The 25,160-nt window shown below is 38.5% G+C and overlaps 1 protein-coding gene across 2 annotated transcripts; it reads right to left on the minus strand.

The window, feature by feature from the left end:
* Window positions 1–3,505: 3,505 nt before the first annotated feature.
* LOC127454409 (fasciculation and elongation protein zeta-2-like) lies at window positions 3,506–24,354 on the minus strand. Of its 2 annotated transcripts, XM_051721596.1 has the most exons (9): window positions 24,022–24,354; window positions 15,313–15,421; window positions 14,990–15,106; window positions 11,349–11,463; window positions 11,011–11,276; window positions 6,929–7,009; window positions 6,558–6,633; window positions 6,399–6,464; window positions 3,506–4,465 (listed from the first exon to the last, which is right to left on the minus strand). In XM_051721596.1, the coding sequence occupies exons 1-9, from the start codon at window positions 24,309–24,311 to the stop codon at window positions 4,449–4,451; spliced, it is 1,137 nt and encodes a 378-aa protein (XP_051577556.1). In that variant the 5' UTR covers window positions 24,312–24,354; the 3' UTR covers window positions 3,506–4,448. The 2 variants fall into 2 exon arrangements, with proteins under 2 accessions (XP_051577556.1, XP_051577557.1); XM_051721597.1 differs by lacking the exon at window positions 6,929–7,009.
* Between the last annotated feature and the right edge of the window lie 806 nt (window positions 24,355–25,160).

Raw genomic sequence — 25,160 nt, forward strand, 5'->3', positions numbered from 1 at the left:
AACTGCCCATCATGTGCTGCATAACATCATGAGGACATGAAACACATGAGCACAGATGATTTTAATTTAACGCTGTGTGTGAAACACATCCACAAGCATTTTGTTTTTCTTTTAGGCATCGTTGGGATACTTTAGTAAAGTAATGCAGTGTAAGGTTATTATTATTATAAACTGGGTCCCTTACCACTATTTTTATTTTTTTGTAATTGGGTAGTTGATGCATAATGTGTCTATGAATTGTTTTGTTGATCAGCATTTTCGGTTAAAATTTATATGAATATAGAAGTGTATATGGTCATTTTTAAACTCATTTTTACCTTTTCAATTTTATTTTAAAGTTGCACTCAGTAATTTTTCCTCATTAAAAAAGTTGAACTCCTAAAGACATGAATTGTGATTTTGCAATATATGTAGGAAATCATGAGCACTCACATTAAAATGAAGACTCCAGTCATTTCGTAACCTTATAAAAGCTGTTTTATTCTACATGGAGAGGGTCCGCACATGGGGGCTGCCATGTTAGAATCACATGACCAGCTGAATACTACTCGCTTAATCTCAGTAACCGTCCTGTTATTTGACACTTTCACTCATTGATTAAAATAATCATGTCTGACTGTGAATACTACATTTCTAAAACGGCATCTGAAACTGAAAAATATTGATTTTAAATGATGCTGCATCCTAGCCACTAGGTGTCACTGTAAGTCCAAGATGACACAAAGACAAAACTTACTGAGTCCACCTTTAAATGGCCATGTGGAAACAAATTAATATTAAGAAGTACAAAAAATATGAATTAATAAGCTCAAAGTTATATGTGTTATAATTTTATAAATAAATAGCAGTACCATGTTACACCGTGAGGAATTTCATTTATCCATTTATTATGTGTTATTGTTTACAGGTTTGTCCTGTCTGTAATTTGCACTGCATACATTTTGAGAACAAATTCACACTGTTGTACATTTTTTTAATGTAGCCTATATAGGAGAGAAATAAGACAGATTAACTGAACATATATTTTCATGAATTTAGGATTTTGTATAGGATACAAAAGTCTAAGGAGTTTTAGTAGTAAACATCATCGTCTGAGATCGTGTTACTGAATGTTATGATTAAACACTGAAATCAATGTACTGAACTGAACTGGGTGGAGTGTTGTCAGTCTGTTCTCTAGAGACTCACAGACCCTTGGCAAGCCTAGTGATACATGGAAAACATGGGTGTTAACAAAGTTTTATAAGAACATGCAGCAATTAGATATTGATAGAAGAATTGTTTTCTTCAAGTAACATGCTAAGCTACTATACACTCACTGAGCACTTTATTAGGAACACATGTATTCCAACATATTCATGTAATTATCTAATCGGCCAATCATGTGGCAGCAGTGCAGTGCATAAAATCATGCAGATATGGGTCAGGAGCTTCAGTTAATGTTCACATTAACCATCAGAATGGGGAAAAATGTGATCTCAGTGATTTGGACCGTGGCATGATTGTTGGTGCCAGATGGGCTGGTTTGAGTATTTCTGTAACTGCTGATCTCCTGGGATTCAGTCTCTAGAATTTACTCCGAATGGTGCCAAAAACAAAAAACATCCAGTGAGTGGCTGTTCTGCAGATGGAAATGGCTTGTTGATGAGAGAGGTCAACAGAAAATGGCCAGACTGGTTCGAGCTGACAGAAAGTCTACGGTAACTCAGATAACCACTCTGTACAATTGTAGTGAGCAGAATATCATCTCAAAATGCACAACATGTCAAACCTCGAGGCGGATGGGCTACAACAGAAGAAGACTACATCAGGCACTTCGTTAGGACCATAGTGTTCCTAATAAAGTGCTTAGTGAGTGTATATATACAATGGGAAGGTTTGTGTCCGGTGTAGATAGGATGTAACATTAAAGGAGTAGTTCACCCAAAAATGAAAATTCTCTTATGATTTACTCACCCTCATGCTATCCCAGATGTGTATGACTTTCTTTCTTCTGCTAAACACAAATGAAGATTTGTGTAGGTTCATACAATGCAAGTGAATGGTGATTAAAACTTTGAAACTACAAAAAGCACATAAAATCAACATGAAAGTAATCCATAAGACTCCAGTGGTTTAATCCATGTCTTCTGAAGCGATCCAATTTGGATGAGAAAAGACCACAATATAACTCCTTTTCCACTATAAACCTTGACAAATGCAGTCTCCTAGGCGATCAAGATTTCAAGCTCGATTACACTTCCTGTAGCACTATCTAGTGCTCTGCACATGCATCAACCACTAGGAAGTGTAATCAAGCTTGAAATCATGATCGTGCCTAGAGACTGCAATGGCAAGTTGTAAAGTAAAAAAGGAGTTATATTTTGGTGTTCTCACCTAAGATAGAGTAGATCACTCCAGAAGACATGAATTAAACCACTGGAGTCTTATGGATTACTTTTATGCTGATTATATGTGATTTTTGGAGTTTCAAAGTTTTGGTTACACTTCACTTGAATTGTATGGACCTACAAAGCTGATATATTCTTCTAAAAATCTTCATTTGTGTTCAGCAGAAGAAAGTCACACACATCTGGGATGGCATGAGGGTGAGTAAATGATGAGAGAATTTTCATTTTGGGGTGAACTATGACTCTAAATGGTGAAGCTAATGAACAAGTGAAAAAGCGGAGCTAGCTGAAACACGTTTTACTCCAGTAAATATTGATCAGGATTCATTTTTAACAATCTATTTCTGTATAGACACAAGCAAACTTAATGTATTGGCTATAACGAAGCTGTCAAACATTTCCACCATTAAAGATGTCAACAAGATGTCATTGAACACACTTTGCCCCAATAGCTGGGCATGTTATCACTATATGGGTTAAGTTGTCACAATGGAAACCTGCTATTTAATAGCCTATTATGGGCTATTATATTATAGTGAGTTTTGTCTGAATGCATATGTTTATAATGTGTGGTTCACCCAAGAGCTTTTACAAAAATATAATCAAATATTAATTTTAGATTAGAGGGTAATTGTTTTTCATGCACCTGTCACAAAAGTTGTTTTTATTTCGAATGTAATATTGAAGAATGGGAGAAAGTTGCCTTGAGTAGTTCCTGGCAGGATACTCAATCTTACAGGCTGCATATGGTTAGGATTAGTGTGGGGGCGGGGTTAGTGCGGCCTGCCAGGTCCCATTGTACAACGGGCGTCACATGTATGCTTACGGGTGCAGTACTGCGACCATCCTACAGGGGCGCTAAATAGCACCGTTGGGACACGCACTCAAATGAGGAATTTGAAAAAGAAAACGTACTTCCTAATTTAGTACAGTTTTGAATTGAGTTTGAAACAAACATACAAAAGAATGCTAGAGAAAACACATGTGTAATTGGACTTTTGGCTCTGAACCGTAGCCCCGGTCTCCCCATTACGGTATCATCCCTCTGTTTTCGCAAACATTGATTTTTTGTTACAGACAAAAAGGTAGAAAATAATGCCAAATAGAGAACCATGTAGTTTTAAAATATATATATTCCTTTTTAATTCTAAAAGTATAAATAAAAGAAAGTGAGAAACAGAAATTGCCATAGTTTATACATTTTATACAAAACTGTTAAACAATATGAATGCCAGGTCATTATTAATAAAAAATAAATAAAAACACAGAGACAAAGGTTTGTTAATGACATGAATAAATCATCATTCTCCATCACTCTCCAGCCAATAACAGCCAACACTTGTCAGGATAACCGATTCAGTAGGCACACAAGCAGATGTTTCAGTCAGGACAAAACAAAACACAGTCACCAAAATATCATCTCATCAGCATAATAAAGCGTCATGTGCCTACAGTTATGCCTTTTAGACAATACTGTAATGCATAGGCCAGAGGTCAGATGTTTGTTCAGTAAATCGTTTCTACACAACCTCATGAGTAAAGTTCTAGGAACAGAGTTTGTACAGTATATTATGAGTGAATAGACATGTAGTGACATAAGGCATTAAATCAGTTGATTCACTCACTAGGGTTCTATCAACCTGAGCAAAATAGACAGTTAAAAGACCAATAAGTGCACTCGTGCTCGGGACGACTAATCAACCCTTAGGATTGGAAATACATCATCCCTTGGTGACACAAAAGTCAAACTTTGAATATGTTTCAGAGCACACCTGGATAAACTAATGCTTACCAGGGGATGGTTGAATACACACAACTAAACCTTAGCTTCACCTTTACACAAGGACAGCAAACCTTAATGCGATCAAACAGAATACTGCAAACATGCAAAATTTAGGGTAAAACACTTCAATACAGAAGAATTCAGTCTTGCACACATTCATTGTTCAACAGTGGGAAGGTTACACAGTGAATTAAATCCCTCCAGAAGTTCTTGTTTTGGAGAAAACCAAGGAGCCATCCTCGACACAGATGAGAAGACAAGTGTCTTTCCTCTCTCTAGGTGGGGCACAGTACTGCAAAAGATAAATGATAACACTTACAGTTCTGGTATGTTTTAAGCTACGTCCATACTAATCCAGATACATTTTGAAATTGGCGTTTCCTTTTTGAAACGCTCTCCATCCACACTGGCGTTTTAAAGCATTTTCCAAAAGTTGATCGTCTACACTGAAACGTATGAAAACGCGTAAATCCCTTACTGCGCATGCAAAAATCCAATCTGAGTAAACTTCCCGTCACTTTTGAAGGAATGTAATGTGAAGGTTGTACAAAGTAACATTTAACTTTAACAATGCTATCAAAGTGAATAACAGGCACATCAGCGCCGCTACAATGTGGACCGCCATCTTGATTGCTTTGGGTTGAATGGATCACACGACGGTCACATGATGACAAATACATCATCATTTTCAGATTTCTCAGTCTTCCCTGTCCACACTACAACGTGAAGACGCTGTTTACTAATTTATACACTTAGGAGAGCTTTTTCGAAAATCTCAGTTTTCGCTTTCAAAAACACTGTCTCAGTGTGGACGGAAGACCAAAACGTAGCGAAATTGTGTTTTCAAATGAAAACATACTGTATTAGTGTGGATGTGGCCTTATTCTAAATAATTGTGGGCAGATCTGTTGGATTATATGCATCACATTTTTGTTATAGTACAACGAAAAGTTTGCCCAAACATGAAAATTCTTTACATTTGTACATTTGTACTCATTTCAGTGGAACACAAAATATGTTTTGATTAATATTTAGGCAGCTCAGTAAATAGTTGCTGTATGGAAAGGAACTGTGTGAAGATTTTGGAAAAATTCTCCTTTTGTTTTCCAAGGAAGAAAGAAACTCTTGCAGGTTTGGAGTGACATGAGGGTGAGTAAATGATGACAGAATTTTTGGGTGAACTATTTCTCTAACAATTCCATCTCTTTATTTTATTTTTATTTTTTCTCTCTGCTTTTCTCCCCAATTTGGAATGCCCAATTCCCAATGCACTCTAAATCCTCGTGGTGGCGTAGTGACTCGCCTCAATCCGCGTGGGGGAGGACGAATGTCAGTTGCCTCTGCATCTGAGACCATCAATCTGCACATCTTATCACGTGGCTTGTTGAGCGCGTTACCACGGAGACATAGCACACGTGGAGGCTCACACTATTCTCCGCAGCATCCACGCACAACTCACCATGTGCCCCACCGAGAGCAAACCACATTATAGCGACCACGAGGAGGTTAAAAATTAGGGATTTACCGTCATTACGGCACTGAACAGATTACATGGTTTACATCGTTGCTATATTTGATATAACTTTACACAGATTCATACTGAAATGATGTGTTAATGTTTACGGACTGGCCCCATTCAATTCCATTGTAAGTGCCTTACTGTGACCACAAGTTTTGCCTTTTTGTTTTTTAAAAACTAAACGAGCAACGAGTCAAAACTATTATTTTTGGTAATCAACATTATGCCACAAATGCTGTAAATTGAGCTCAATTTTTATTGAACCCAGAACATTCCTTCAACAGGCCATGTATTACAAATCAGAAATAAAATTGGATACAATTCTTGTAAATAGAGGTCGACCGATAGTGGATTTCGCCTATACCGATAACTAAGGTGGTGGAAAAGGCCGATAACCAATGAATCAGTTGAAAGTTTATAAAATGGATTTTAAAAATGTAAAATATATATATTTATATTCTTTCTCTTGCTACACAACAACACATGGGTACTAATGAAAGGCAATCTACTTGCCCATTACTCATGAACGGAGCATCTTACCAGTGCCTGAACAATCCCTCAAGAGGAGAGAGATACATAAAGAAGATGACAATGGAAGATGAATGAAATGAGATCTTTGTAGCTTGTTATTCAAAACATAAGCTAAGGTGGAACATGACAAGCACTATTAATTACCAAACACTGAATTTGATGTGAGTGTTGTTACCTTTGAGAATGTAGTCTGTGAGGAGACTTGGTACTTTGTCACTGTCATCTCTCATGGCTTTTAAAACTGTACAAGAGCAAACATTAACAAAGACATGTCATATAGTGGAGAAACGAACTGTAGCAGCAAAACACCTTAAATAAAAGCACTTCCTCTCACTTTTGGTAAAAATCTGCAGGTCTTGGACGGATGGCGGCCCATCTTTCCTCTCGTAGGGGATCACTGTTGTTACATACTGAACAAAAGATGAGATGGCCGGGGTTAGACATGTCACTGCTACATCACATACAACGGCAGTTGCATACATGGGGAGCTATCTACATTAACAGCATCACAAACCAAAGCGAACTAATCTGATGCTATTCCCTCCTTCAATGCATGATGCCTGAAAGAGCTGTCTAGGTTTTGAGACAGCCATAGTAAGTGACATAATATTAAAGGACTGCTGCAGCAGATAATGGATGTGATTTTTATTAGCAGATATGATAATTCCAGAGCAGACGAACAGAAAAACCAAGAGATACAACCACCTGCTTTTCCCCGCCCACATGCCCAAAAGTGTGCCGAAACCCATTCTGAATAGCAGAAGAGATGCCCTCCATACTGAAGCGCTACAAGCAGAAGAAAACAGAGAGAAGGAGAGAGAGGGGCCAGGAAAGAAATAAGAGAATGAAAGAGAAAAAATTTTATCCAATCACAAAGATAACCAGATCACAACAACAACTAAAGCAAGGGGTAATAGAGGAAGAGCAGATCAAAATTCCTGTTTAGTCCTGCTATCAGAAGAATAGTTCACCCAAAATGGAAAATTCCCTCATGTTGTTTCAAACTCATATGACTTTGTTTCTTCTGTGGAACACAAAAGGAGACTATGTAAAGAATATCCTGGCTGCTCTTTTCCATATAATGAAAGTGAAAGGGGATTGGGGTGCAATTGACATTAATGTTGTTTGGTTACGAGGCTCGCGAGAACTAATGCATTTAGTGCTAAATGGCATCAATGTATAATGTCTTTGTAGTCCGTTTAAGAGCTTCTGTGGGTGAAGATTATCAAATTATCATATGGCTTCATAAGACTTGGACTACACCGCACAAGTCATATGAACTACTTTAATGATACTTCTGTGGTGCTTTTTTGTCATTTCACTTGCGCTTTCATTATATGGAAGAGCCGCAAAGATATTCTTCAAAAATTCACCTTTTGAGTTCCACGGAAGAAATGTATGTGTTTTGGGAATTACATGAGGGTGAGTAAATTATGACAGAATTTTCATTTTTTGTATGAACTAATATTTTATCATTTATCTCAGGTGACTAGATCACAAGTGGTTAACCGAGACACATTGCTGTTCACACCTGGAATTAACATGATGTGTCTCGCATACATTTCCAGCCAACACTTAAAGGTGAAGTATGTAACTTTTGTCAAAATATGTTCTACTCTCCCAGTTTTTTGTTCATTGACAACTTTAAGTAAGCCATTCGTGGGTTTACCTCCCCCAAAAGTATAAACATACTGAGCCTCCCCGGCACTATCAAAACATTGATGTTTATATTTTGAGCAGCCCACTCAGCTCCACCCATCCCTTTCTAGCTCAACCTATAGCGTGAGTTTGGGGCGTGGCTACTCGTTCAGCTGGGGGAATATGAACAACCATGGCAGACGTGTACAGAGGAAAAATTAGAAGACTTGCTAAAAGACACAGAGACAGAGAATGGAGTAAAACCTGAAAGATAATTGGCGTCACATTTACAAGGTGGAGGACAAACACACACACTACTAGCACCAGTGATGAGATCACTCTGGCAAACGGAAGGGGCAATAATGAGATTGCCACTCAAGCCGCTAATACACAGGCCTTCCCCTATCAACAACAGCGATGTTGCATAGGGCACCAAAATGGTCAGAAACTGCGCAGATGTTACGCTTACTAGTTACTAGAAGAACCGTCCTACCTCATGTGCTGAATCCCCTGCACACCCAGCTGTCGTTCAACCCAGCAATGTTATTGAACGACCCGATTCCTCTGCCACGCTTTCTGTCCAGTGTGTATACGTGATAGTGGTCTTGTTCATTACGGCGTATCACCTTTTATTTAGTATGGCCTATTTGTTCATAGGGAATCAGAGAGTGCTAAAGGCTGTAATGAGTCTAAGGGGTGTTGGCTAAGGTTGTTTGAAAACATACTTTTGTTTAGTGCAGAAATTACACAATTCACCTTTAAGGCGCGGTCACATTTACATTTGCACTGCGAAATTCCGCGTCCAAAGAAGGCGTGGGCAGATGTTGAGCGTGTGTGAAACCAGCGAAAAACTAATTGTTAGACAGCCTCTTTTTAATGCTGCATTTTATACTCTGGGAGAGTGATGTTTAAAAGAAACTCACTGCTAAAATGATATCCTTGCCCATTGTGACTATTCAGTGTAGCTGTGTACGAAGCTCCACCCACACAGGTCACTGCCAAACCATGTAACTTCCTATTGGTCAACGTGGCGAATTCAGCTGTCAAAGTTCACCAAACTTGAACTCCATGCGAAATCCGCGAGAGAAAATTCTTCGCCACCGGAAGTTCACGATCGCGCAGATTCCCATTGAGATGACTGTATTTCACCTGTGGAAATTCGATGTGTGAAGGTAAATGTGACCGTGCCTTTATGATCTGATTTTGTCAGAGGAAGGTCTCTTATTTTGTGACCACATACATCACTTATTTCACGATGATTTGCTGGCGATATAAATTTAAGCAATATCCAAAATCCACGATGACTGTAACATGCTTTTTATTTGGCCACTACGTTTCCTAAAGAGCATGCCATTGGACAATTTTACGATCACTCAGTTCTGCACAATTCATCAAAATAACATCAAAATCTCAGTAGTCACCGCAAAAGTCTCCAATTTAACTGAATGAATACATGGTCTCTGTGAACCAGTTGACGCGCTATTCTGTGTTCACGAGCGGGGCTAATGATATGCTCTTTTAAGCGGTCTCAGAGCAATTTGTGTGCATTGTGAAACCAAAGCGCTGCAGGTTCACACATTCACGCAACATTTGTGACTGCTACAAGTTATTATACAAATCTAAAAATGGGACACGGTAGCACAGAAAGAAGGTGGTGACAGTGTTTCACCAGATTTGTAATGAGCAACATTGCAAGCGGTCAAATACATACTGCACTTTCAGTGTTCCACCAAAAGCTCCAGGTCAAGTAAATATGACAAAAATATATTACTAATGTACAAAACAAATATAATCCTCATTGTAATAATAAAAATAATTCAGTAGTATATTATATTGTATCATAATAAAATTCAACTGTGCTCCAAAAAGTGAGTGACCTTTTAGTTTTTGCACACCCTGTTCATTCCCCGATTTTTATTTCATGCATTAAACATTTTCAGTATACTTGGCTTCAATGACTGTTCGGTTGAAATGACTGTTCCTTTGATTTAAAAAAACAAAAACAAAACACTTTTAATGCCATTTTAGAACAAATACATGATTATTGAGATATATATTGAATATAGTCAAAAAGCTGAAAAATATCGAGATGTAATTTTCGCATGCATACATTAGTTAACCCTTGTTTTGGTGCAATAATTACGTGTTCGGTGGGTAGGTGATTCTTGGCTGTTGTCTGGAACACATGAGGATGCATTAGCATTTATACTATAATGCAATGTGGTCACATGCATCACTGACCTGACACCAGGGGTAAGGGTGCACAACACAAAAATAAACTGCTTTTCTATGCCAGGTTTCAAAAGTACTGAAGTGTTTTCTAGCTTTTCTATTGTACATTAAACAATTAAGCATTAAAGCATGAAACATTCTACACTGGAGCTTCATTATAGGGCTGGGTATTGATACAGATTTCCCTGATTCCATTTGATTCCGATTCATTTGTTTTTTTTTCAGTTATAATATCCATTTTGCGTACATATGTTGGAAATTCTCTCTCAGCTATTGCAGTTAATTATACAGGAGACCTTCTAACTTGGTACATTATGAAAATATTAATTTCACAAATGATAATTTATCATTAGTTTTTCATCATTTTTTATTTTTTAAGGAACAAATTCCATATATTCCATCAATAAATAACATGTCTTGAAAGATTATCTAATATATTGCATACATATATTTTGCTACATGTTTATTGTTTACAAAAAAAACAAAAACAAAAAACAGCCAGTGTCTAATCACAGACATTTTTAGTCACATAGTGTGAAATTTGGTTGCATGCATATCCAAGTGATTTACTTGCATTTTAAAGGGCTGCACATAAGAGGAAAATAAATCAATCTTGGGATTTTAAAAACTGATTTTGAGATCGTTCAAATGAAGGTAATGATTAAACTGAAAATCTAGATTTCTAGAAATGTGTCTCGGGCGATTTTAATACCAGGTGTGAACGGGGTGCTTGATGACCTCCGAACACAAGACGCATTTGAGACGCAAGGTTATACCAGCTGTATAAAGTGATGTCTCTCACTTTACCACTTGTGGTTGAATCACATGAGACGGATGTTAAAAGCAGGTGTTACCAAGAAAATAAAAGCACAATTACATCAACTAAAATTCCCAATCTGCTGATTTGTGTTACTCACAGAAGAGGACAGTCTTTCTGATCGAGCCTGCAGTGCTTCGGCTGTGTTCTTGAGTTTCTTCTTCTTCTTCAGCATCTCTCGGTTTTCCTTCTGTCGGTTCTGCACATCTATGAGAACTGATATGAAGCTGTTCTTCACCTCCTTCTCAAACTCTAGCTCATCCCTCATGGCCAGATGCTGGATCAACTCCTCTGAATGTCCACGGATGGATGTCTCCACCATCTCCAGAACCTCATTTAGCTCCGATATAGACATAAGCCTCACTCCTGGACACAGACAACACACATGACACGTCTGAAATAAACCCAAACATGAAGCTTCCAGAAGGACGTACTCACTGTTGTGAGATCTTTGGGTCTTCTGAGAGACGACTGAGAGTTCTGAATGTGGAGGGTTCTGCTCTAATTCCATCTCTGGTGAATCCTGCATGATCTCCTCCAGCTCCTCAATGACCTAAACAAGTGAAAACACACCACTAGTAAAAGAAGTCTGTCGAAAAAAGCCTTGTCTGAAAGTTTAAAGTTGAAAAAAGCCTTTAAGTCTGAAGGTTATTCAGGCTTTCTACTTCGAAAATGTATCTCTTCAGCTTTAAAAGTTGACACAGACAGACAGGCACAGTTTTTAAGTCATAAAATAGGCATATAATTTTAGTTGACGATAATGTGCAAACTTTCAAAAACATGAATCAAACTAATCATAATCGATTTTCTGATGCATTGCATTCATCATTTGAATGCTCTCGATATCGATTCTTATATCCCAAGATCAGTCTTTTACTCTATGCGCAACCCTCCACTACAATGAGAGGAAATCAATCGCATTAGCAACCAAATTTCGTGCAATAAGACTATCATATATATTGGCAACTGGCTGGTAAATGTTTAGATTTCACTCACCAGTGAATGAATTGTGTAGTATAGTGGTAGAGTACTCAGCAGCGAGATCCTTTCACTGCGAGTTAAGAGTAAAAGTTGTTTCATGTAATGTGCGTCCAAAGAAGAGATCCACGCAACCCATTTGTCAAGTACTATTTTTTTCAATAATCTTTCTGTTCTTTACTGTCAGTTGTTGATCAAAAACAAAACATTTAATTCTAATCATGCATAGCACAGATGAGATACTTAAAGAACTTTATTCTTTATTATTTTAACTAAAAATTCAAATGAAACTGGAAACAAAATTAAGTGCTATTAAAATGTGTGTTGTTCAACTTTTTGAAAGATGGCTTTACAACAGTTGTGAAGGACAACATCTCTCTGGCAAAGAACCTACTTCATCTGTGCATTCTCTACCAGTCAGGTATTTCGTAGTCTGGGAAAATACATCATGTGTGAATACATTCATTTTGTTCCCTCCTTCACGATATATATATATATATATATTATATATATATATATATATATATATATATATATATATATATATATATATCTGTCCCGGGCTGAGGGATCAGTGAATATTCTTGCTTTAGTAATTCTGCATTGAATATTAAATTAATTTATTTAAAAAAAACAAAAAACTTACAAATACATTTCTAAATTCAAATTGGACTCCAAACAAAATTAAAAAGCAAATAAAATAATGAAGTGATAAAAGAATAATATTTTATATATATATTAATGATATATATAATATTAATTTAATACATTAATGGGGAAACGAGCTATCGTCTCGACATGGTCAAAGGCATCAGCTATTGGCGATCACTCTGACCATCATTGATCCCCGAGATCATCGTCTGTCACCACAACCCTAATGTGCATTTCTCTCTATAAACTGACAAAATGTTCAGACAGTCTCCTTGCTGGTTTTTCCAACACATTCAGAATCATTACCGCTTTTGCCGGTGTCGCTGCGGCTCGCTTCATGCGTGCGCTAGTAAAATTTATATTTTAAAGGCTCAATATTATGGTTTAGTATTTCTCTGTAATGTAGAACAGTGTTAGCAATGTTACTTATAACATTCTTTCTCAGCCCTGGAACTCAAACCATTTTCTGATGCCCCCCAAATTATATATATTTAAGTAATTAAATTAATATCATAAACGTGCGACAACTAGTCGACTAATGGCTTAAACTAACGCCTACTAGTCGACTAGGAAAATCTTTGGTCAGGGGCAGCCCTAAAAATTATATATGCAATATTTTATCATATTTATTGATTTGATCATTTTAAAAAGCTAAAATGTGACCAAAATGATAAACTAATAAAATATAATTAGTAAAATGTATATTTTCATAATGTACCTAATAAGAAGGTCCTCTGTATAATTTACAGCATTAGCTGGGAGAAAATGTATTTCAAATGCAAGCATTAGGGACATCATAACTGAAATACTCCCATATGAATCGATAACTAATCAAAAAATTTTATATGTTTAATATGTAATATTAATCAACATGAGAAAACTGTCCTGAAAACCTGAGCTCCTTTAATAATAACATATAATGAATATTGAAGTATTAGCTACTTTTTAGAAGTTACTCTGTTGTGGATTCCTCACATTTAGACAGTTTAGGATATTGCGTTACGTGTAGCGCGTTTTTAAAGTGCAGTATGTAAAATTCAGAAACCCTTGTTATTAATGACACCTGTGGCCGTTAAGTGAACTGCAGCCAGCTGCCTGTTGCTCGTGCTCGTGCACACACTCCATAGGGACGCGAGTGAGCGAGCATCGGCCAAAACAATGACGTAACGTACAAAGAGACTGAACGTGATTCACCGGCATCATGCTGACAGATGAGGTAGCGTAATTAAAATGACACAGTTATGATTGTTTTACTACAAACTTTGAGACTGTATATTATATTTGACTCTCCAGTGCTGGAACAGGGCTAAAACAAAGTGTGGCTATAGGTCTGACAGAGCTGATTGATATCTTGCATCTCATGCAGGAAAACCCTATACTGTGACTGAATTATTTCAATCAATTCTTTCTAGATTTTTAAAAAAATAAATAAATAAAAAAAACAGTGTTAGTGCATTAATAACTTGTATTAACTTCTATTGTTAACAAAGTTATTTTTTATTTTCATATTTTCCATCAACAGTATGTTTAACAAGATTGATACATTTTGTAGCATTCAATGCTGCCTTGTCTGAAAGTTTTAAAAGTTTTAAGGTTTTAAGGTTATACAGATATTTCAGGAAAACAACCAGCTAGCTAGATAAACCATAGGATGGATGGATGGAAATTTATCCTCAGGCAAATACAGCAACTAGTTCTTCCTCAATGTTTGCCAGGTTAGTGGCAACAAATCTTTGAAAGATGCTTTGAGTTTAAGGCAGTAAGTCGCAACTTGATCTGCATGAGCAGAAACTTTATATTCTGCTTTTGTTTGGTTGAAATAATCAGTACTTATTACTAGGGTTGGGTACCCAGAACCAGTTCCCAACCCTAAAAAAAGTGATTTTCATGACTTTCGGTTCCCTTAACAATTTCCATAAGTTAAATTTTCCGACAATGTGGATGAAACACTGTACTAAAATACTCTGAAAGTGTTGCCTGTGGCGCGATTTTATAAAAGAGTAAATGAATGACTGAATGAATGAAATATGCTTTCATAATACTTGTTTGTTTAAAAAAATTACTGAATTGCATTAATGCCTCTAAAAGTCTGCAAACACACCCTTTTTTTTTTTTTTACATTTATTTCTGATGAGTTATATCTGCTCTGTAGGAATCTGAAATGATCTCATCATTTGGCAAAAGACTGCAAAGGACAGAAAGCGTCTCTTATTTCCAAATAATTCTTACTCAGAAGTACTAAAAAGAATCGTTACTGGAATCATTTAGGAATCGGAATCAGAACTGGAATCGTTCAATTCCTTACGATTCCCATCCCTCCTTATTACTTTTGGATGGACAAGAAGTCTGATTACAAAGCTTACAAAACCTTTTTTTTTCTACCAATGAACTAATTCCACTAATGCTTTTGTTTAATTTCTTCAGTGTTTGTTCTGGAGTGAAGTCCGCACCTGTTCAGCAGTGAGGAGTGGCTCTTCACTGATACAGGACACAATGATGGAATGTAGGTCCATCTGCTCTCTCAAGTCCTCATCGTCAGACACATCCAGATTCAAGCTCTCCAGTCGCTGTTGGAATGAGCGAGAGGGAGTGTTAATCCTGTTTGAATGCTGTCAGGGAGTGTTTACATCCACAACAATACACTGAAGATTTGTTTAAAGCATTTAAATGATTTTAAAATGCCATTTATTAAGCATGGGTGTATCATTGTGCATGTAAACGCACTCATGCAGAGTAAGCAGCACAAACACAGGGTTTTGGGTTGTAGACTCACCGGCCTGTCTTCAAGACTCAGTGTTGAGAGATGAAGCGAACGAACTCGAGACTGATTCCAGTCCACTGGCATGACATTGCCATAGTTTTCCGTCAGAGCATTCCAGATCCTACATGGAAAAGAGAGAGTCTATTACCAAAACCTCATTTACACACAAATGACATAATCCATTCACAAAGAGACAAAGTCCCTACAAGTGCATCTGCCTACAGAAACGTTTTGAGTTTATTCAATGGCCTGTTTTCACACTGACATTTATGCATTTGACAGATGCTTTTATCCAAATTCAAGCTGTACATTTGATCAGTATGCACGTTCTCCTTCATTTTTAGAGGTATTCTATCTCGTCATTGCTCTAGATAACCTCTAAATCAATCTAAACTGATTGTTTAACAATTCAAAAATTCAATTGATTTGTATAGCGCTTTTCACAATACATATTGTTGCAAAGCAGTTTTACAACGAATATTGCTTGAATATTCGAAATTCAAATCGTGGGTGGAAAAAGAGCTTCCATAACGAATTCCTTATTTTCAAATACATACATATATGTTTATTTGGCCAGATGTCCAATGCCACATAGTATTAATGATTATGTGGTCTAATTTGTTCAGTTTGTTCAATAATAACTTCTAAAACAAAAAGAAGTCCACTCAATATAACATTAGAAAAATATCAAAATATCAAAACAAATGTCAACCAATATCGATTCCAAGTCGTATAACCAGTGGTGGAAAGAGTACTGAAAATCTTTACTTAAGTAAAAGTATTGCTACTGAATAAATAATTCAAGTAGAAGTACTACGTAATAAGTACAAGTAGAAATACTGAGAAATAATATGACTCAAGTAAGAGTAAATAAGTAGTTTGCTGAAAAACTACTCAAGTAATTACGTTACAAATTACTTTTATGAAAAATGTATTATACTGTATATAGTATAAACACTACTGTTCAAAACATTTTTGTTTTTGAAAGAAATTGATGCTTCTATTCACCGAAGGAAGCATTAAACTGACAAATAAATAAATAAATAAAATACTGCCAAAACATTAGTAATGTTGCAACCGATTATAACTGTTTGAAATAAGTGTTATATTATTATTTATTTAAAATGTTATTTTATTTTTTACCCATGATGGCAAAGCCCCATTTTCAGCAGTTAATACTCTAGTCTACTAAGAAAATACTGTCACCTAAACCTTAAGAAATTATTTTAAACTTCTGATTTGGTACTCAATGTTTTTTTCTTGAATTCAAGTGTCTCTTAAAACTCTTTGCATAACTGTAATACACACTGCTAAGAGAGCTGTAAAGCTACAGTATTTCTTACCGTGGTGTGCCGTATCATTCTGTCATGTAGGCCTACATGTTTTATTTTATGACAATAAAGATATTGAATATATTTCAGTTTTGCATATAGCCTATATTAGGACTACTAAAGAAAATGTATTCGATTATTAAATGTTATTTAACATATTAAAATAGATTTGAAAGATATTATTAAAATACTTTTTTTTTAACGTAGTAAATGCATTGAGTTAATTTGACAATAAAACTCTTTTCCCTGTTGTGATTTCAAGAAAGGGACTAGATAAATTAAGACTGAATGCATTACATTTTTCAAAGAAATAAATATAGGCCAATTTTTGGCAAATTCAGAAATTGATATTAACTCCAAAAAACACGATTAGAAAGAACCTGAAAGGTTTTCGTATCTTTTACAAATTTAGTTTGAGACAAATAAATGGAAGTAAGCTATTTGTTTATGTTTGTCAAACTACACTGTGTTAACATGTTTAATATAGTAAAACGTACCTTTAAAACCAAGTTCAGTGTGATTGGTGGTTTAACACGTCAGTCAGACGGTCCCTTCATATTTGAATGAATGGTTCCTTTCTAGAATAAGATGATGAAATATGCAGAAGATTACAGTATTACAGTTCTTGTCTAGTTAACAGGGCAGATTGTCTTGTGGCGAAAGGGAGCAGGGCTGCTAGGATCACCGTGACAACCATCCCACTGCGGTGGTGGAGTGCCACTGGCGGTGATGTGCAGGTAAATGTATATCAACTTATAAGACTCCGTGAAATCCTGAAATAAATCAATGAAATAATAGCATATACTGGAGTATAGTGAAGTATTAGGCTAGATCACTTTAGTTACAGTGTTGTCAAGTCTTCAAGTTCAAGACGTATTCATTTCGTATTTTTTTTTTTAGAGACTTTAGGACCTTGTGTTACACTGTGCATTGTTATGGCACTGGCATATTCACAACGTGAGTTACGCATCTAATGCGCAACTTTGTGCATTCGCTTCACTGTCTGTGCAGATATCCTTAAGTGGTAATATTATATTTATGTTGTTGATACAGCCGATTAAAAGGTCATGAAACACCAAAACACATTTTTTGAGACAGGCTGCACATAACTGAAAACAATGATAGCACTCATTTTGCTTATTGTTAAGGGAAAAGTGGTTATTTTTATTTTTTTCGTTTTATTGGGCCATTTCGTTCCTTCTGGTTTCAAAGCGAAAGTTGAAGCAACGTCTGTGTGCAATTGTTTTGTTTGTTCTGCTGTCATGGCGAGACCAAAGACTAGTTTTTAGCCATGGCTAAACAATAAGGTAAACTAAACAATAAGGTAAACTAAACAAAACTAAGTGTGTTGAGTTCACGTCTTGTCGGAATTACTGTAATTACGAGATGGCAACTCAGAGGTTCTACTCGGAGCTGTTGACCTCGGAAATTATGCTTCTTTGGCAACGCTCATAATGCCAAAATAATTTATTAATCTAGTGTGAAAATATTTAACACTAGATTAATAAATTAAATTATATCTGTTGTTGAGTGTAAGGGGGTTTAGAGGAAAGGAGGAGGCGAGAAGCGGCTTGACAACTTAAATAATAATTTATTAACCAAAAACCCAACCAAAAACACACAACTAAAAACACAGCACAGCTGTCTGTAATTCTCTCTCTCTCGAACTGTCGTCCCCGGCCGCCATTTATCCCTCGCGCGCCCCATCAGGCTGATTGGGGACCGGGTGTGTCTCATTCCAGCCCGGCCCCGCCCTCCTCAGCTCTACACTCCTCCCGGCGTTGCCTCAGGCCGGGGAGCCCCCGGCATGACGTACATCCCCCCCACCCTTCCTCTCCGGGTGGGGGGGCGTGCCTTATGCCCCGACTGCCGGCGGGTCCTCCCCGCCTTCCTCGACCTGGGAGGAGACAGGAGGGGAAAAAACAACACAAAATGGCGAGGGAAAGGCCAACACGGAGCGGCAGAGAGAGAGAGAGAGAGAGAGAGAAAAGAAACTCACCGGTTCTCTGATGCGCCGTCGCGTGGTCCTCGATCACTACTCCACCCTCTCAGGCGGACTGCAGCCGCTCCTCCCCGGGCGGACCGGAGTCAGACCTCCGACCCCCAGCGGACAGAACGCCCCTCCGCGTTCCCGGCGTCCCGTGGGGACTCTCCTCCGCCCCTGGTAGCGGCCCTACCACTCCAGGCGGTCGGGGAGTCGCTTCCCTCCTCCCCCCCGCGGACGGCGGTCTTCTCTCGACCCCTCCGCGTTCCCGGGGGACGGCAGGGCACTCCTCCGCCCCCGGCAGCGGCTCCCTCACTCCAGGCGGTCGGGGACTCCCGTCCCCACTCGCCTCGCGGACGGCGGCCGTTCCCCGCGTCCGGGTAGTCGGGCTACTCCGTCTCCTGTCGGACGGCAGCGGCGCTCCCCTGGGTGGACGGCAGTGTCGAGGACTCTGCGACGGGAATCCCTCCTCCTTCCCGGGTTTCGGCACCAGTGTATGGGAGTTTAGAGGAAAGGAGGAGGCGAGAAGCGGCTTGACAACTTAAATAATAATTTATTACACTAGTGCCGAAACCCGGGACTTGAAGTTTGGGTCGAAGATGGATGGAGGTCGTCCCGTAGAGTCCTCCCAGTTGGCGGAGATCCTCCAAGCCCTCGCCAGCCTACATCGGAACCACCAACAAACGCTGCTTGAGCTCCGACAAGATCAAGACCGCCGGTTTGTTGAGCTCATGCATGCTCAAGCTGAGGACCGGCAGGCGATCCGGAGCCTCCTCAGCCAGGGGGCATCCTCAGCCGCGACCCCGGACACACCCACGCCGTTACCCCCGCCAGCATTACAGAAAATGGGGGCGGCGGACGACCCCGAGGCTTTCCTGGATTTGTTTGAGCGGACCGCCGAGATCTGGGGCTGGCCGCTCGGCCAATGGGCAGCGCGACTGATCCCACTACTGTCCGGGGAAGCCCAGCTCGCGGCTCAACAACTGCCAGCGTCGAGCCTCCTGGCCTACGGAGATCTAAAAAAAGCCATCTTGCAACGGGTTGGTCGCACTCCGGGGGAAAGTCGTCAACTCTTCCGGAGCTTGAAGTTGGAAAGCTCTGACCGCCCGTTTGCCTTTGCCCAGCGGCTCCGTGACGCCTGCCGAAGATGGCTGTTAGCGGGGGATCGCGACGTCCAGGGAATTATCGACCAGGTGGTACTGGAACAGTTCATAGTTCGACTGCCAAAAGGAACGGCAGAGTGGGTCCAGTGCCACCGCCCGGCGTCGTTGGAGGAAGCTATCCGACTTGCGGAGGACCACATGGTGGCGATCCCGAGGACAGAAGATCCCTCCTACCTTCTCTCTCCTCCCTCTGTTTCTTCCCCCTCCCCTCTCTCTCTTTCGTCTGCTCGCTCTCCAGGTCCCGTTCCTGCCCCACGCAGACGAGGAGGAACCCAGCCCCTGAGACCAGTTCCCCGGGTGTGGGAGGCGACACCTTCCCCTATTCCAGTGCCCCGCCGCTCTCCCCCTCAGGGGGGGGCGCCCGCTGACGCAAGTGCGGGCGTGGCGCCTGGGCCGGCCTGCTGGAGGTGCGGAGACCCGAGCCACTTCCGAGATCAGTGCCCTCTGATGGAGCTGGGGACGGTGGTGCGGGTTTCTGACCTCCCACAGGCTGCCCCCGACCGGGCCGGAGCGTACCGGATACCGGTAAGTGTAAGGGGGTTTAAAGAAAAGGAGGCGGCGAGAAGCGGCTTGACAACTTAAATAATAATTTATTAACCAAAAACCCAACCAAAAACACACAACTAAAAACACAGCACAGCTGTCTGTAATTCTCTCTCTCTCGAACTGTCGTCCCCGGCCGCCTTTATCCCTCGCGCGCCCCATCAGGCTGATTGGGGACCGGGTGTGTCTCATTCCAGCCCGGCCCCGCCCTCCTCAGCTCTACATTGAGTTATTGACAAATAAGCTTGTCGGAGGTGACAAAAATGTGAAATATTTAAAAAATGTGGTTTAAAGCATATGTGTCAAGTTCGTAGACATGTTCTATTTGAGTTCATGTTGTTTTAACAAATTGTTTGAATACACTTACAGCATTTTGTATCAAAAATGTGATTTAATGACTTTAAAAATGTGGTGCAACCATCAAGTAAAAGGTATAAAAATAGTTTCCGTGCACCTTGAATACGAGTGTACACAACTTCATCATTCATTTAAAAAAAGTTTTCAAACATATGTTTCAAGATAAAAAATATTTTTACGAATATCATGAATTTTTACGTCAAGAATATCAAGAAGTTTTCTCATGGTTGCACCAAATGTCCTGAACCAAATGTGCATTTTCATTAAAATGTCAAAATATTGATATTAATAATATGACAAAATAATTATTTGTTTTGTTAAATCTTCACACGCAGTGTTTAGATTGAACTCTACAGAGATCTTCTCTGCTTTATGATTTTTGTCACATGACAACAACATTTCTACCTACATGTTGGATGCACCACATGACTTTGATTTGGTGAACAAAAGTTTTTCAAATACTAATCATATTTTAAAAGAAAAAAAAATTTCACTGCATTTAAAATAAATAAATAAATAAAAGGTTATTCAGTACAACTCATGGCAACATTTATTTTTTCAAGAATTTCAACTTTTAATGAGACTTTTTTTGCTGTCTCCAAACGGTTGCACCACATGACATTTTTGACTTTAAGCCCCAGGAAAAATATCAAAATGACTTTAAACTCAGTAGTTGAAAACATGTTCATCATAGAAAAGGTCATTGTTTTATGTGAAATGCATCTGTAATGTATTTTGGAAGAATTTATTAGACGCTGACAAACAAATGAGCATCACGTCATTGACAGGGTTCCCACTCTTTTCAAGGCACAATTTTCCATGACATTTTCTGTGCCCAACGGGTGTAATATTGAAGCGAAAAAACACGAGAGGTATATGTGGTATCATGAAGTATATTGTGGTTATTGGACGCTTGTTTTTTCTGAATTCAACAATTTTTAGACATCAAAATGTTGTCTAAAAATGACTATATTACTATACATTTCACACATCCATTTAAATCAAGCTTTTATTTTGCCGATTGTGTGATCTGACGGTAGTTTCTCACCTCTGGATTAGCATTTTGCTATGTGGCCCAGTTTGATTATTAAACCCAAAAAGCTGTGATTTATTTCACGAAATTAATAGTCTGTATGTGCTGCACGCTTCAGAGAGATCTGCTTTCTGTCACCTACTACACACACGCAGCACGCAATGCTCATGACTCTGTGTTGACAGTGAATGAGCGGCGAACTTCACAAATTCATTTTGAAGCATGCAGCACATGCAGATTATATATACATTTAATTAAATCACAGCCGTTTAATAATCACACTAGGACATATCACAATTTTAATTTGATTAATCGTACATACAAACATTTATTTTTGCACCAAATGTGTCAAATTCCGTAACATTCTGCATTTTATAGCCGATTCAAATTTTATGAATGGATTCAGTGATTCCGTCCATATCACGGAAATCACAGCAACATAAATGTGGTAACCGTGGTATAAGTGGACTCCAATCACTGAATTATTGAAAAATAATTCACATCCCAAAATGTAAAGGCCACATCACCACCTCAGGCTGTGAATTTATTTTCAAAAATGACTGCATCGTCATTGACTAAAGTTTACAACGCAAATGTTTTCGTAGTTAACACAACAGCAATTTTGGAACGAAAGTCCTATTTTGCACTATACCAATACTTAGTTAAACTATTTTGTTGGAGCAAAGCAGAGATGACAGCAGAAAATGTACAGGATGTGACAAGGCATTGTTCATGCCAGTAGATGTTATTTCAAATGCGCAGCCGGCAGCAGTGCCAAAACTATACAAGTGTGTATTAAACACCTATCCAGTGTCCCGATCGTTACCGTGTTTTTATACATGTAACAAAAACCTCATTAGCGACACAGTCAAACTGTTTTATTATACAAAAAAAATTTCCAGGACATTTAGATATTTTTATAATTTTCCATAACTTTTCCACGACTGGAAAATTGCATTGCAAAATTCCAGGTTTTCCATGATGCGTGGGAACCCTGACTGACCCTGTTGCAAAATGTTTAAGAGCAAAGAAAGCACTCCATGCAACACTGGCTATAACAAAACGACACATAAAACTAAAATATTTGTTAACTACCTTCAACTGTTGAGGCCTCTGCCATGTTCTTTTTACACGATGTCACGACGTCAGAACTTTCATAGTATTTCAAGTTTGAGAATGTAAAAATTTCAACTTGTATTTATGAGTTCTCTGAAGGCGTGAACACTTTTCGTAAGTCTGAATCTCATAATTACTGTAATTCTGACATGACGTGAACGCACCTAAATGTAACCAAGATTTCTCTCTTCTACTTTTTTTTAAATAAACAAGGGACAAGTTGAAATTATGTTTTGTGGTAAACAATATTATGCCACAAATGCTGTCAATTGAGATTTACTTGTATTGAATCCACAAACTTCCATTAAATTCCACACACAAAGCTATCATATGGCTTCAGAACACTTGGAATATAGTGCTCAAATCATAACGACTACATTATGGTGCATTTTGCGGTTTTGTTTTTGTTATTTTTAAAGCTCGATAGCATATAGCTTGGTCACTATACACTTTTGTCGTACGTAATAGAGCTGCATAAAGATTCTGAAAAAAATTCCTCCTTTTGTGTCCCAATGAGAAACAAAATAGCATCGTACCTGGAACGACACGAGGGTGAGTAAATAATGTCAGAATTGTCAATTTCATATGAAGTAACTACAGACATGCTCCACTAACGTTTTGCAACCAGAAAATGTGCAAATATTTTTTATCTCTATTGTTTGATCATTTAAAACCTTACTGACTTCTTTTTGAAAATGCATTAAAAGTGTGCTTGTGTGTGTGTGTTTTTTTTTTTTTTTTTTATAAATTCCACTTGGTTTGATATTTTGGTATGTAATATAATGACTTTCATACATTTTAAATGTCCCAATACTTTTTAAATTATTTTTTGTTTGCAATCATGTGACTATACAATTAGTCCATCACTGAACAATTGATTCAATTCTCCTTCACTACAGTTTGGTGGTCTCTGATAAAACGCGAATCATCCAGTCACGTGACCTCCATTGATGCGCTGGAATTCTTCATGCAACAAATAAATAATACAACTATGCAAACGTTAATGTATCGTTTTATAAACACTGTTCAACGCAGATGCCAAAGATGAGAGAGGACGAGCCCTGATGTATAAGGACATTTGAGTTCATTTTCGACCATTCTGAAATACATCCATTGCAAACGAGTTGTCCTGATGTGTACTGATGCAGTCAGCTGGATATATTACACTATAAATGCATGCTTTTGTTGACTTACTCATCACATTTAAGGGTCGTGTCCTCGTTTATTGTCTTCATTGGATCTACGGTACTGGGTTTAGTCTGTAGATTTTGGAAGCATAACTGTAACTTCTCGTCGAAGTGGTTTAACATGTCCTCCGTGCATGTGTACGAGCTCATCTCAAACGCGCTCGCCATGTCTGAAAGTCCATCCAGCAGAAGCGACATCTCCTCAGCTTTCAGATGAAGCTCTTGTCCAGTTACGACCTGGAATTGGTTTAAATCCTGCCACACATTATCGTCTTTCTGCGCTGAAGGCTCCGCCATAATGACATCTCGAGACGTTCAGCTGAAGGAACACACGGTCATGGCGAACCCTCATGAATATTAATTAGGACATGATGACGTTGTCCGGGAGCGTTTAGCTACGTGCTAATTAATATTCATGAACGATGCCTTCACTTAAGCACTTTCAGCCAATCAGTTAAAGGAATATTCGGGGATCAATACACGTTAAAGGGATAGTTCACCCAGAAATGAAAATAATCTCATCATTTACTCACCCACCTGCCATCCCAGATGTGTATGACTTTCTTTCTTCTGCAGAACAGATTTTTACGAGAATATCTCTGCTCTGGTCCTCACATGGAAGTGAATGGGTGCCAACATTTAAAGCTCCAAAATCCACATAAAGAGAGAATAAAAGTAATCCATATGACTCCAGTGTTTAAATCCATAGGTGCGTCCCAAACTGCACACTTCTGCACTATTCTGTGCCATTTGTAGTAAGCAGTGCGAGTAGATTGTTAACACTGAAAATGCAGCAAAAAGAAGTGTACTTTAAGTACCCGGATTATGTATTTTTCAACCGTCAAAACGGAGTGTGGAATCTTCATGGACACTCCATGCACTCAGCACACGCGGCTTGCCGTACAAAGCGGAAGGGGTGGAATTACCTGGCTGCACATATTCGGTTATCACATGCAGGTTATGCTAACTTTAGTTCTGTTTTATGGTCGCATTGGGGTGCTATGTGCACATGGTTTAGAAACGCTGCCCAGATGGATTGGAGTTTAAAGACACTAAAACATAATAAATAAATTAATACAATAATGTACACATTCTATATTTTTTATTAAACATATGTAGTTTTTATGAAAATATATAATAAAAATG

This window comes from Myxocyprinus asiaticus, chromosome 16 (assembly GCF_019703515.2).
Source record: "Myxocyprinus asiaticus isolate MX2 ecotype Aquarium Trade chromosome 16, UBuf_Myxa_2, whole genome shotgun sequence".
Lineage (NCBI taxonomy): Eukaryota > Metazoa > Chordata > Actinopteri > Cypriniformes > Catostomidae > Myxocyprinus > Myxocyprinus asiaticus.